This window comes from Papilio machaon, chromosome Z (assembly GCF_912999745.1).
Source record: "Papilio machaon chromosome Z, ilPapMach1.1, whole genome shotgun sequence".
NCBI lineage: Eukaryota > Metazoa > Arthropoda > Insecta > Lepidoptera > Papilionidae > Papilio > Papilio machaon.
The window spans coordinates 5,680,474-5,695,956 of NC_060016.1; the positions used below are offsets into that span (position 1 = coordinate 5,680,474).

The 15,483-nt window shown below is 32.2% G+C and overlaps 2 protein-coding genes across 2 annotated transcripts in view; both read left to right on the forward strand.

The window, feature by feature from the left end:
- The first annotated feature begins 189 nt into the window (after window positions 1–189).
- On the forward strand, window positions 190–5,098 carry LOC106717306 (protein Jumonji). Its single transcript, XM_045686172.1, has 10 exons — window positions 190–1,071; window positions 1,147–1,383; window positions 1,742–1,937; window positions 2,150–2,376; window positions 2,470–2,673; window positions 2,935–3,101; window positions 3,385–3,676; window positions 3,755–3,928; window positions 4,169–4,279; window positions 4,731–5,098. The coding sequence occupies exons 1-10, from the start codon at window positions 430–432 to the stop codon at window positions 4,893–4,895; spliced, it is 2,415 nt and encodes an 804-aa protein (XP_045542128.1). The 5' UTR covers window positions 190–429; the 3' UTR covers window positions 4,896–5,098.
- A 3,292-nt stretch (window positions 5,099–8,390) lies between these two features.
- Window positions 8,391–15,483, forward strand: part of LOC123723439 (F-actin-monooxygenase Mical-like) — a 29,755-nt gene continuing 22,662 nt past the window's right edge. The window contains exons 1-2 of the mRNA XM_045685977.1: window positions 8,391–8,506; window positions 13,904–14,079. Of these exons, the coding sequence (XP_045541933.1) occupies window positions 13,912–14,079 (168 nt within the window). The 5' untranslated portion in view covers window positions 8,391–8,506; window positions 13,904–13,911. The remainder of the gene's footprint in view (window positions 8,507–13,903; window positions 14,080–15,483) is intronic.

A 15,483-nucleotide genomic window follows, 5' to 3' on the forward strand; every position in this document is an offset into this window, starting at 1 on the left:
TTCATCAGCACGCCATGTTATAATTTAAATACTAATTTATTACTTTTCTATCGAAATTTTTCTCTTTTGTTAATTATTACAAGTTAGTAGTAGTTTGATATTTGTAGTGTAGCAAAAATTTAATGAAATAATGTTACTTCACATTTTTAAAGTTTTTTTTTTAAATTATTTATTTATTTTTTAGCACATGGAGCTTCATTAGATGATAACAATATTAAACGGCCAACAACTGAGAAATATTTAACAGCACCATTAATTTCTAGAAGGTTACGCAACATTCCTATCGATAAAATAACTAAAACAAATCAGGAGAAAAGAAATATTACAAAAAAGCAAATATCTAACACAGGAGAGCAATCTGAAGCTATCGATATATCATCCAAAATAAAAAACCGTCGTATATATTGTCCATCTAAAAACTACTCAAGTATGAATGATGTTGTTTATGCAGACCCTAAAGATTTGGTGAGCCGATGTGAAAGATGCGATTATTGTGCATTCGTCGACAAAGTACAGTGTGTATCAAATATGTTTAAAATACAATACTGTCGAAAGATTATACAATCAAAAATATACGGATTTGATGCTGAAGATGAGGAAACAGTGAAAAATGATTCCAATACACCAAGAACAAAGACCCGTCATGGGAACGAGACAAGTACTGAATGTGATACACAAACATGTTATTTAATTTATGATAAAGATTCTGATCATGTTGTAGAAGTAAAAAGAACTCGGTATCCTAATCAGGTGACACGAATTGAAAGTGCTAATATTATCCCCAAGACTTTGAATACTAAGATCATTACGGTTACTGCATTTGATAGTGATCAACTTTTAGATGATATCATAAATTTTGTTATATCAAAGAAGTCTAACACAACAGTGGAAACTCCCTCTGATTCCGTTAATGGATCTAAACATGGATCAGTCCAAAAGAACTCAAGTGCTTTTACCATAAACGGAGATAATAATGGTACGGAGGAAAAGAATTCAGCAGTACTTAAGCCGATGCTCAAAGCGAGTCAAACAGATGCACCGATCTTCCATCCTACAGAACAAGAATTCATGGTAAAAATTTTAAAATTATCATTTATATGTATATAAATAAGCATAGTACCAGACAAAAATTATTTATTTTTTCAGGACCCCATTGCTTACTTCAATAAAATTATGCCAATCGCTGCGAAATTCGGTTTATGTAAAGTTGTCGCTCCGAATACTTTTAAACCAAAATGTATGTTAGATGATGAAGTTCGCTTTGAAGTGACGAACCAATACATATCTCGCCTGTACAAGCGATGGGGACCGGCCTCGAGAGAACTGTGTGCCATTAAAGCTTATTTAGCTTCCCAAAGTGTGATCTTCAGTCGGCCTCCTTTGGTTAGTATTTCAAGATATCATAATGTATAAATACCCTGAAGTATACTAATGAACTTATACAAAAATTGTATCTTTAAACTAAATAAATAATTTGAAACATTTACAACATAATGTATCACCATGTTTGTTGTCTATATTTTTGTAGTGTTTGTGGTTTGATGAACAAGCTGGCCATATTTATTAGTTAAATATGCAAGTCTCAAACTTTATATTCTTTTGTCTACTCTTGAATCTCCACCGTCAGGTACCAAGACGGACTTTTGCCTGATAAGGTTTGCCATTAAAATATTCTTGTTTTTTATTGCTTTAATATTTCAAGGTATTTTTGTATTGTTATCTAATTTAGCTAATTTTTCAGCTCGAAGGGGTCGAGGTCAATTTACCGAAGTTATATTATTTGGTACAAACTCTGGGCGGCCTAAAAGAAGTAATCGAAAAGAAGCGCTGGACTAAAGTAGCTGAAGAAATGAATCTTTCCAAAACGCCAAAAATCGAAGTGAAATTGGATCAAATATATGTTAAATATATATTGCCTTACGACACAATGACAGATGGTGAGTATTTGAACCGTAAGTTGCCAATGTCCGTAAAAACCATATAGATTAGACAAAAACTCATAGGAGGGGAACGGGTCAGTTGGTTAAAAATGCCAAATGATTAAGAAGTTTGATGACAGAAGATTTTTAAGCTATCTCCTTACCTACTTTCTTGTTTAATTCCATTTTGGTTAGAATTATTTTTGCACTAACTCCAACAATTGTGACAGACGAGCGGAAAGATCTAATGAAAGCAGTTGATAAACACTGGAGTAAGAAACACCGCAAAATGCTACAACGTGCTATGAAGCCATTACATAGACAGAAACGTCTTCTAGATGAATCTGAATCATCTGAAGAAGATATCGATGAAGATATTTATGTGTCCGGAGCATTGGCCGAAGCGGAGGACTGTATCAGCAATGGCAGGCAAATGAATCTGCTTACTTTTAAAAAGGTATTTTAAGATGTAATTCTGATTTAAGATTTTATTATACTAAATACCCAAGTGTAGAGATAATTCTAGAGTTAACTAATTTCTTGATTGTAGGTGGCAAGTAAATGTAAGGAAATGTACATTCCAAATAGTAATCAGAATACTCAGACTGATATAGAACAAATATATTGGAAAATGGTTCTTCTTGCGCAAGATCACATTTGTGTGAATAACGCATCAATCGACACCGGCGAGGAGGGATATGGTTTCACTAAAGACCAACGAGACACTTATGGGAAACATCCATGGAATTTAAAGGTGATAACTAACATATTGATTGCCAGTTTTTCTTGTCCTTTGTTTCCACTATATGTTACTTGAACTGAAACTGTAGCTTTGTTTACAAATACTATTTAAGTCTAGCCTTTTAGTGATTCCAAAACAATCCGATTTCAAAACAGCTATAAATTTATTCAAGTTTGTGCTAATTCCTAAAGAAGCTAAAGCAATCCATTCATTAGAAACCCTTTAATTAGATCATAAAACATGTGGATTGTAAATATTTATATATTGTTATAGGTCCTTAGTCAGAATAGTGGGAATGTCCTTAGATTCTTAGGACCAGTACTGGGTGTGACAGTTCCCACTTTGCATCTTGGGATGGTCTTCTCAACCAGCTGTTGGCACAGAGATCCCCACGGTCTACCCTGGATTGAATACATGCACACCGGACCCGGAAAAATTTGGTATTTATGCATATTTATGTTAATAACATTTGTCAGTTGACAGATCATATATTTCCCTTCAGAGAGAATGAAGCCTACTCTAATTTTAGCACCTTTGTCTATTTAAAAACTTGATTACATTCACATGTCTTTCTGTTTCATAAACGATTTACATTACCATTGGCATAAAACCTGTATTTAAATACATTGTCTGTTTTTTTTTAATTATGAGTAGGATGACAAACTGCATTATAATTATAATTTCTCTTTTAACTATAATATACAGTAATGTTTCATGTTTCAGGTATGGCATTCCGGATGAACAAAGTGACAATTTCCGGAGAGCAGTAGAACTGCTGTGCCCGACATCATGTCAAAACAAATCGATTTGGCTTCCGTCCGATATCACAATGATCCCACCGGACCTGCTCTTGCAGAATAATGTATCTATGTCTAGAGTAGTTCAAGAGCCGGGTCAGTTTATTGTGGTTTTTCCAAAGGCATATTCATGTTCTATTGCAACTGGATACACTGAATCTGAGAGTGTATATTTTGCAACAAATTCATGGTTGGAAACAATAGATCAAGTGTTTCAAGTAAGCAATATTCAAATAAGCAAAAATATAGCTTAAGTAAAAATTACGTCAAATAATTATTTATTGTTAAATTTATAGGAAGTACGCGAAAGCTGCGAACCTACAATGTTCTCGCTGGAACATTTGCTGGTGTCTGCTGCGCGAGACTCGCGTGCGTCCACTGAGGTCCTCAAACTGGTCAATGTTCTCCTCGGGAAGATCATAAGGGAAGAGCTGAGTAACCGCACCGCCCTCGCCGCATACAAAATTCAGGTATGCACAATGTTACAAGTCACACTTAAAATTTTTCATTACCTTTGAATGTGTTCCTTACTATTTAAAAGAGTAAGCATATAAAATTTGATTTAAAAAAAAATCAAAAATAATGTGTTGTGATTTTTGCTCTTAATTACTATTGTTGTGTGTAAAACCTCAACAAGAATGATTTTATTTTATTTCACATAATGGGTACATATAATATACTATCTAACTTGTATAACTACTATTTTATAGAACCAAAACCCACAACAAAATAAGCATTCTCGCAAGCGGCCCGCAGGCGCGTGGAATGTTCGAGATCAAGACGAGTGTGAGATCTGTCAAGCAACCTTGTACCTCTCCAAAGTAAGTGTAACTCTACTTGAGTAGATCATAATTATTTCCATGTTTGTTTTGTAACAGAACATTTACAGAAGTTTGACTTTTAATAAACCATTTGGAAGCAAGTTGCTTGGTTATATTATACCAGTAGCGCTGTAAATCAGCACTGGCATACGACTGTTGTAACGTTAACACTAGCTGGCGCCAGTGAACCCATACAGTCTATGTCAGACTAGCGCTACCATCCTACTGTACAAGCACAATGTGAACCAGAAATTATATTACTTTTATATTGGAATACGATCATGAAGATTCTGATGCATCGAAAACCATTACACCAAAAAATTAATTGATTATTGATTTGGCTTAGTTCATTAGGTTATTTTTCAAATGATACGACTATAATGTTTATTTTTATGTTAGTATGTAGTGGATGCTAGGTTTTTAAACTCTTAACATGAATTCTATGTTACAGGTGAGAGGATTGACTGACAAGAAGCGGTCGGTGTGCCTCCAGCACGCTCTGCAGTTACTCGCTGTAAAGAACAGGGAATGTGACTTGACCAGCGTTGAGCTTGAATTATTCTTTTCTGATGCAGAATTAGAAAAAATTATGACAAAAATCAAAACTCGTATTTAAACTTTAAGTGTTACCGACTCGCCCCGCGAGTTCATTATGTGAAATAAGTATCTAATACCTAGATTTACTCTGAAACATGAGGTTCTAATATAATACTCGACTATCTTCGTCCTTATTTACTTTAGCTATAATTGTTAAAAATAACGCTGTATGACTAATGTCAACTGGAAAATCATAATCTCTGCTTACTGTGTATTGTTTGGCTTATAAAGATATATATATATCTAAATAGGATATATCTTTCATGCATCAAAAATAAATGACTAATGGCAGAATGTATTCATAATATGTTCCCAATACTACAAAAAAATAAAAACTAAATTACCAATGTCAATGACTTAAAAGACTGGCAACATTACGCTTTATTACGCCTTTAGTCATGTAATTTAAATTTCGCAGACTTTTTCACCATTATACAGTGAAAATGTACTTACAATTTATTTGCTTTATTGGTACAAAGAAAGTATTAAGAAATAATTGCTCCGTCACATTTTTTTTATTATACTTAAAATTGTTGTAAATTAATTTTTAATGAAATTGTACCTTATAGTTTTATGTATTATTATTTAGTTTGCTTTGATTTTTTATTTTGTATTTTAACTATAAGAAGGATGAATTGTAGTCAATGAAATGTAAAATAGAATAAGTATACTGTGACAGTACTATTACACACATATAATAAATAAAATGCAAAACACCGCAGTTATTTATTTTAATTTAGATCTTACCAAAGTTTTTTTATTGCTTTTACATACTGTTTACGAGAAAAATCATTAAGTAAACTTATTGGACAAAGCAAATTTTGGCCAAATAAATAGAAACTTGAAATCTAAAATCTGGTATTTTAGACTTATTTAATTTTTAATGACAAGTTCGTTGGACTTACCGACGTCATCATCGTCAACCTGCCCTTATCCCTATGGAGGGTCGGCACAGTATGTACAGTCAGCTTCATAAATATAGTGGCAGTCAAGATATCCAAATATATAGGAACACCTAAAGTGATCAATTATATAAGTACAACCAAAGTCATCAAATTAATTGAAGCATCCACTCTGCTCAAAAACACCGGAGCGTTCACATCGTCATATATATGAGTACATTCAAAGTACCCATAATTATAGTAACAGACATAGCGTCAATAGTAACGAAGCATCGAAGGTATGCAAAAATATCGTAACATTTGACAAAATTCAACTCTATCCTTCTTTGCTTAAGATACACTTTGAAATATACCACTTCTGTTAAATTCATTTGACATTTTATATCAAAACATTTTTTTGCTATTTACTACAAGTTTACGTCCCGCATGACAGATACTAGATAGATAAGTAATATCAAATTTTAGTTTGTCACAATATATGCCAGTTTGGCCTTACGGCTTAACTGTTCGCTGTAATACGCAGTTTTGGCGATTCGAATCCCAAAATTAGTTTATTTTTTAATTTTTTTAAGGTTTTTAATTTTATTATCAAAGCGTTATATAAAATTGAACTTTATCGCAACAATTATTGGTTACAATAGTAGTCGAATACTACATCTTTAAAAATTAAGGAACCACAATATTCCTTGTCCCTTTTTTTAACCGAGACGTCATTAGCATGTTTTTTTATTGTTCACGTTTGTTATTGTAAGTTTCGTCATTAAATTCCGCGCGGACTGTCACTGGCGACATCGAATACGTGTAATAAATCTATGCTTGGAAAATTCTACTGCAACCGGACTGAAGATACCTAACAGGAAGAGAAAAATATTTTGATACAAATTGTCAATTAATTTAACAGAAGTTGTATAGATGGCCGAACCTAATCGTTATTAATTTTATTTAAATATTTAATACCCCAAAAATAAAAATTTAAAATTGTTTTTGTTAAGTAAAAAACATATTCTAAGTAAATTACTAGATTTTTCCTTTTCATTAAAAAAAATCAAGTATATTGATAATATTGAAAAATAAAAACCATGTAAGCCTGGGATTCGAACCATTAAACTTACGTACTGCGGCGAAAATAGTAAAACACTGAAACTAGCACATATTGTGACAGAGTAAAATTTGATATTACTTACTAGCTTTTACACGCGACTTCGTCCGCGCGGAATAAAAAAAATGCTCACAAGATAAAAAAGTTCCTATGTCCGTCTCCTAGTTCTAAGCTACCTCCCCATCAATTTTCAGCTAAATCAGTTCGACCGAACTTGAGTTATGAACAGTGTAACTAACACGACTATCTTTTATATATATATAGATTAGGTATCTGTCATGTATCGTAAATTTATAAATTTTAAGCGTTATAAGAATAAGAAGAAAAATGTTGGGTTGTCCGATAAGTTCGTGCCCATTTTTAAGGGAAATTTTAAAGGCCCTTAAGTTTTGGCGTACGTCTTTTAAATTATATTTGTTCGATTTTATAGCAAAAAGTCTTATGTATTTCGGCAAAAATTAAGTCAATTAGTTTTTATAAAACTGATAGAAAAGAACGAATTGTGTCCTACCATTTGTCAAAATATGGCTGAAGTTACCCTTTTCAGTATGTATGTGTTATTTAAACATGTCATATGTTTTCAATAATTGTAATATATTCGGGTCTATTCTAAAATACCTATTGAAAATCGGGACGAACTTATTGGACAACCTATTATGTTGATACAAAGCGTCAAATGAATTTAACAGAAGTAGTATATTTCAAAGTGTATCTTAAGCAAATAGAGATGGAGTTGAATTTTGTCAAATGTTACGATATTTTTGCATACTTTCGATGCTTCGTTACTATTGACGCTATGTCTGTTACTATAATTATGGGTACTTTGAATGTACTCATATATATGACGATGTGAACGCTCCGGTGTTTTTGAGCAGAGTGGATGCTTCAATTAATTTGATGACTTTGGTTGTACTTATATAATTGATCACTTTAGGTGTTCCTATATATTTGGATATCTTGACTGCCACTATATTTATGAAGCTGACTGTACTACTTCTCCATATATCTCTATCAGCCATCATATCTGAATTTACCCCCTTACGCGTATCCTCTTTCACACAATCCATCCATACTTTCTTTGGTCTTCCTCTACCTTTATAGCCATCCACATTCAATCTCATTACTTTTTTGTTTATATGATTAACATCCTATCGCATAACATGGATAATACCGACGTATGTGTTGAATTTTACAATATGACAGGCGATTGTGGCCACCTCATGACGGTTGATATTTAGTTTTCTATCTACATAATACAATTTTAAATTTTAGAGTGTGTGTGTAATATCTAAAAATATTTATAATTAGTACACCTGATGTGGTTATGTTGCTAATAACGAAAAACCAAGTCTTAATTTTTTTTTAAATCTGTATACGCATAGCCTTATACTGTTGATTTTTGTTTTCAACATGGAAGAATTACAGAAGTTGTAAGGAAATTTTGCTTACTAGTAACCCTAAAAACTCAATGTCAGAAAACTTCTTGTCATACCTACTCTTTGGTATAGTGCTCTTGTGCTCTTTGATATAAGCAGTAATACAGAACGATCCACCCACTGGCCTGTCTGGTTAAAAAAGTAACAGCAGTCTTAAAAGAAGAGATGTAATTAATCCTGAAACCACCTAAAAGTGAGTTAGTACAAAATGATTTAATTTACGAAAGTCTAATTAACATTCGTTATAAATTTTATAGTTCTATTTGTTTTGTTTATTACTTACGCTGTAATTACTTTAATGTTTATAGAATGAACATAAGCCAGTAGTGAAAGACAAAACGTTTGTCTTGTTTTATTAGGAATATAACGTAGATTGTTTACGCATCTTGCTTGGGATATTTACTAAGTTAAGTACTTTAAAATTTTGTAGTTGTATTAGCATTCTGTCATTGTTTTTTCTAAATATATACTGCAGTCCGTTCACCTATCAGTGTGTCACACTTTTCGTAGGTAGATATTTTGAGTGCGCTGAATACGAATTTAGCAAACTACATAAAGTGTAGGAGCAAGAGTTTAATGTTAATTGTACTATTAAAAGTTTTTGATATTGTATATTGAGTTAAAACGTCTTACATTTATTTAATTGTTAAAATTTTTCGTTATTACAACTGACAACAAAATAATTTAATTGATTTTGATATATTGGAACATCTGTGCCACATTTGTGATAGATAACATTGTTTTTGCCAAATATATTTCAGCGTATTGTTGTGAATTGTGAATTTGGTTGGTATTACTACCTAGAGTTGTATTCCCTGAACTTTTAATAAAGGTGGTGCCACTGGAACTTTGCCAAATATTACTCAGTACATTATTTGATCAGAACACTCATAGCATGTTGTGATACATTAGGAGTAAGATCAAAACGGCTTATCTTAAATTTAAATCTTACTTTAAATCTTACTTTTTAGTAATACTAGAAAGTTTAGATGGATGGATGTTTGTTTGAAGGTATCTCCAGAACGGCTGAACGGATCTTGATGGAATTTGAAATAGATGTACAACATCATTTAGAAGAACACATAGGCTACTTATTATGTTTTTTTTAATTGAGCACATTCGGAGTCACTGGTTAAAGCTAGTCTTTTATAAAATGTAATTTAAGGAATCTTTTTAATTTAAAAATACAAATATTATTTAGATTGTTTTGTTGTATTTTTAAAGGAGCCAGATTCCTGTAGACTTTGATAACTACCAAATTCTGAAGTAAATAAGTATATTTCTGCCTAACTGACTGGAAGGTAGATGTCTTCATAGAAATATAAATATGTTTTGTTTATGCGAACTTGAGTAAATAACAATTTCATTGTGAGTGCCTGTAGCCTAAACAACTGAACCATATTGACAAGTGTCATAGGGTAGGTGAAGTATGGTTTTTCTTTATTAAATTCATTAATGACTGAAATAATAGATTATATTAATAATAGATTATAGTAACTAGCTAAGAAACTAAGAAAATAAGCTAATAGCTTGTTAATAGTCATTTGTAGAAAGTGGTAAAAATGATTTATATTAATGACATAATTTTTTATTTGTAATCTTACTAATATTGTAAATGCCAATGTTTAGATGGATGGATGTTTGTTTGAAGGTATGTCCGGAAAGGCTCAACGGATTTGGATGGAATGTGGCATAGATGCAGAACATAGTCTGGACAAACACATAGGCTACTCATTATGTTTTTTTAATTCCGTGCAGACAGAGTCGCTGGCAACAGCTAGTAATATTATAATATAAGCAAGGTTACTCCAAAATAGCTAACCAGTCCTGAATATCATTTGGTTCAGATAGATTTCTGTCTGCAATATTGCTTTGGCTACAAAGTTTTTAATTCTGTGTGGATGAAATCTTGTTTTCATCATAACATCGAAATCCTCAATACGTTGAGATTTTTAGTGTTATCTTGTTTTCCTTTTATAGATGCACTCCATATAGCGTAGCCCGCACTCTTTTTAACGTCGAAATGCGGCATTATAAACCACTAGTGCCCGCATCTCCGTCTACGCGGAAATAAAAATAAAAAACTTAATAAGCCTATGTGTGCTTCCAGACTATGTTCTACATCTGTGCCAAATTTCAGCAAGATCCGTTGAGCCGTTCTGGAGTTACCTACAAACTAACATCCATCCAACCAACTAAACTTTTGTATTTATTTAAAGTTTTATATTAGTAAGATAAGTAAGAAGTAAGATTTAGGAGTACTCTCTAAATTTTAAGTTGCTGAAATATCTACGAACTAATGTACATTTTTTCACATTTGTTTTGTTGTTTTATTATCTGGCGAGTGTTTCTACGACTGACGTACCGATCTTTCTAATGAAATTTGGCTTTTGTTTTTGCATGACGATCATTAGACTTGTAAAATTGTTAAGGCCGCTCCAGATTGCTGCAAACGCAGCAAACACAAAGAATCTGGTGATTGAAACACTTGCCAAACACCGAACACAAACAGGCATTCTCACGCCTGGAAAACGTGCTAGTTTAATCTGGATTGGCAAACATGGAGGATGACGAGTTTGTTATCCATTTTGAAAGTCTAACTAAAAATATAAAAGAAGATGATTTACAAATAATACATGCCATATACATGCAATAATAATACATGCAAAAGGAATCCATCATTTATACAATCTCGGAATCGGTTGTCATGCCCATTATTAAAAAATATTTGTCTTAAGAATCACTATCTAAAAATAAAAGTTTAGTGGGAAATAAACAATATATAGTAATAAAACCGTTCACACTTCCTCATCCTACAAGCTCTCACGTATAAATAATACACCGCAAGCGTCTGGATACTCCGCAAACACGTTTGTCAAACATCCTTTAATTTGTGTAGAAAACACTCGATGTTTATGCTAGTGATCGGCATAGGTGTAGGGCGTACACCAAACAAAAACAGGCAAACACGTTCGTATTTGATGTTTGCTGTTCGCCACTTTTTGACAAGCGTGCGTTGCGGGCTTAATAATTGTATACAAAATAGGTGATGTTTACTGATTCATGTGATAATAAAAAAAATGTCCAATAGGAGTTAATTTTGTAGTCATAATATGTGCATTAATTTTACATTTTATTTATATAAAAAATATGCAATAAATAAAAACCAATGTGCAAATGATTAGTATGAAATCTAAAAAAAACTGTTTATTTTATACAGTAGTTTTAGTTGATAGTTATCAACGTCACTTTTTAATTTTAATTGAATACTGATACTTCTTATAGTATTAGCCACTAACCAGCTATCAATTAGAAATGTTTTATAGATTATTGGCAAAATTTTTGCAATTGACCTGATTGTTTATTTGATACTGCTATCATTCTCCAATTATCTGGAATAGTTAGATAAAAGTATATTTGTATCTTTCCTTTATTCTAAACAATAATATAATAATGTTTTGTTTCTGAAGACATGATGAGATTGAGTTAATTATTATATTATAATAATTTTCCTAGTTGGGAAGGTAAAAGATAAGACATTTTTGAACCTGAAACCACATATTCTCGTCACAACTTCCCTTCACGATCTTCTCCAACTCCGCTTCTTCCTTTACCCTTCTATTATTGTTTAAAAACCGTCGTGTTATTTCAGGTGTTTTTTGTCTTGCAATTTCGTCTGATGTTATCTTAGTCATCTTTAATCGGAGCTATATGTGATCCGCGTGATTCACATTGGCGCAGTAGAATGTCTTTAAAAGTTGTTTCAGTGGGCGTTTCCACTGCATCATTGTAGTTAACAAACTCTTTACTGTGTTTTATTTAAATACCGTCTGATATACTCATTATTGAGGTCATGGTAGAGAGAAATTACAAATACATGTGAGATCTTTAGCAAAAATCATTCTTGTTACGACATCTCAGGCATGAATTTAGTTAATACCGTGTTCAGCTTCCGTGGTTTTTAGAAAGATAAGTTTGTGAACGAGTTCGTTTTATATGTATGTACATAGTTGTGAAAGTGCGAGCTGTTTTTTCACAATTTGTACTCTTATAATTAGGTATGTATTCGTCAAACAGTATAAGTTACATAGAACACATTTTTGTGTAGTGTATTAGCCAGTTTTAACGTAACCACAGTTCGTTAGTAAAAAGTGAAGTCCTAACTTTCACAAAAGGTTAAGTAACGCAGTACTTATTGGAAGTTGTCCAGTGAATAAATCAAGGGTAGTTAAACATTAACCTTGTGAGTAAACCTTAGCGTCTAGGCGCTCCACCGTATTTCAACATCGTCAAATTATGTATGTACATGGTTCAGGTCTTGGAACTCGTGTCAAAATCCTACGAAAGTGTCACAACTGAAATTATTTTTTATACATTTATAAGTTAATATTTTTTATTTAAAATAATACCAATATTACTAAATACTTGAATTAGAGTTAAAATTTTCAAGACGCTTATCAGCTTACAAAGCTGTATAATGCAACCGTCTATAATAGGGACCGACATATGTATGGATTCAATTAAGCTTCCTCTTGTGACAGTCCTTATGAGATCATTGAGTGAACAGTGTAATTGCACTCTTTACTAGGAGCACGGCTTTATGCCAAATATACCCCTATTAACTTGTGTTTAAGATCATAATCGCTTGAAGCTTACCACCTTATGATGCTGAATTGAATTACTGCATCTTTCCCTTCGGTGTATTAAATATTTTACATATTGTTTTTATTTGAGGCGTATATGTAATTTGAGGCGGTGTTACGGTTTATAAAAATTAAGTCTTGTTTGTTCTTACAATTAAATATTAAACAAAATATAAATTAAACGTTTAATGTGTACAGTTTTTCTTTTGCACACTTAATTTTGATACAACGTATTTAAGTCCGTTTAAATATTTACTTATTAGCGTCAAATAAAAGGGAAACGTAATAAACCATTTCTGTACAATAATGTGACCAACATCGCTGCCTGTACCATATAAAGCCACACACAGGAAACTGGTTGAAGTACAGCCTTCGTCTTCTACGCACAATTACGCTTTTACAATAATGTTTTTCTTTCCAAATGATCTTGATAGTGACCTTTATTGATGTTAATGTTATTTGACTATGTCGATTTTGAATATATCAAAGTTATCATAGATTATAATATGCATATATTAGCTTATGTATAGCAGTTTTTTTATCTAAAGGATTTTAAAATTAATAAATAATTAATTGAAAATGTAAGATAAAGATTTTTTTACATTTCCCGTTTATTTGAAGTAAATGTTAAGATTTACCAAGTGTTCGCGATAAACAAGGATCTCAAAATAATCTGTCTTTTACCTTGACAAGTTTGTAAATTTTTACAGGCTTTAAGAGAACATCTCAGCATAGACCGTGGTTTCGGTTTTTACAGCAAAATAAACATAAAGGCACATGTCGGGGACAAGTTTAGTTAACTGAAAGGCAATGACTTTTTAAATATCTGTAAAAATCAAGCAATCTATGTATTTACTTTTGCGAGTATTACAATTACATAATGAAAAATAGTTTTACTTTGTGATATCATCTGCTTGTGTAATTCAGGTGGAATATTTTGTCTGCAGGTATCAAGATGATGCGAGCACAAGTAACACCTCCGGAGTGCGCTCTCGCCGCAGAAATGTTTGATCACTTTTGTTCAGCAGGCACCATGAAACAAATCTTGGCATTACATCGGGAAATATGTAACACGCTCAATCTAAAACCGAACAGGCTGCCCGACTTCTACCCTAAAATAAAGGTTCGTAGTTAACTTAAACACTTTGATTATATTCAAAATTCCGTGAATTTAATACCAAATTTTTCTACAATTTTTGTTCCCCGCTGTCGATGAAAACGTGATTAACTGGATCGCGAATAAGGAGACTGTGTAGTATCACAAAGTATAGTGTTATAATAATACGATGATTTATTATGCAATGTGTTCGTAGCTTAAATCGGGTCTGAGTAATAAATGTCTCAAGATTAAGTAAGGTACAAGTAACACGAAACTAAACTAAACTTAAAAAAAAACTAGTTCAAAATAATTCTTATGTTAAGTTAAGCATCGTTTCACTAAAATAATTATTTGTGGTAGACTTACGTCCAACGCGGCGGAACGGAGAGTAGTAGGAGAACATAAATCAGTGTGAAGCGTTTAAACACTCTCTCTTATTTGCATGATTTTGGCGCGTTGCCACTAAAAATCCGGATGTTCGGATGGTTCCAGAGTTTTCATGGTTGCTTGATAAACAACAGGTCTGGAGAGCAATACAATCCAAATATATGCGTCGAGTTTTATTTGAGAATAGACTAACCGTCTCCACGCATGTTATGTAGGAAAATTTTGTTGTGTGAAATATTTCGACGCGAAAGTATTTATCTTTAAGCATATTTGCTGCCACGGCGCTTTGCGTAATTAATTTTTTTCTTGGTTAAATGATCTGACTCTTTATAAATTACACATGAGACTTACACACAGTAATATTTTAAAAATAAAAACGAATAACATCTTAAATGACTCTTCAAGTTACATCTTGTAAGATGTCCTATATGAATAGATAAAATTTGTTTGATATTTATTGGAAATTCCATGACATAGCAAGATCCAATTTTCCAGTTCAGTAGGGGATATATTTTGATGAAAATTTTGAAGGACTCCGTAGAATGTTTATGTCCTAAAAATAATATAATCAAAATCTAAAATCTTTTATAATAAAAGTTCAATAACATGACTACGAGTATATTGATTACACAGATTGCTGTCCTATTGTACTTTGGCATTGCAACGCACGTGCACTGCGAACAATTATTCTATGATGAAATATATTTACTTTCCATACTTAAATAAAAAGTGAAAAGCAGATGATTATGGCTCTATGCATTTACCGTAAAATCCATGCTCCTTAAGTTGAAATAAAATATATTTTTTTTCTATTTCATAATTAGTACCGCCAACAACTCTGCAATTTATATTGCAACGTATCCGTCAGGGATAAAATATGTTTTGAAATATAGAGAAATATCTGGACTTTGAAGAGTGAGGAGTCATAGAGCGTCGGTACGGTTAAAAAAATAACGAATACTTGTTTAAGTAAATTGGAATACCGATTAGGCGGTACATACTCAATTTCTTGTCATAGTAATTTGCATTGCAGCGCTATCT

Bases quoted from the DNA above. Each gene is read 5' to 3' on its own strand.
- LOC106717306 (XM_045686172.1), top strand. From the start codon at position 430: ATGAATGATGTTGTTTATGCAGACCCTAAAGATTTGGTGAGCCGATGT. The intron at 1,072-1,146 runs GTAAAAATTTTA...TTATTTTTTCAG, and splicing joins CTACAGAACAAGAATTCATG to GACCCCATTGCTTACTTCAA. The intron at 3,102-3,384 runs GTATTTATGCAT...TTCATGTTTCAG, and splicing joins ACCGGACCCGGAAAAATTTG to GTATGGCATTCCGGATGAAC.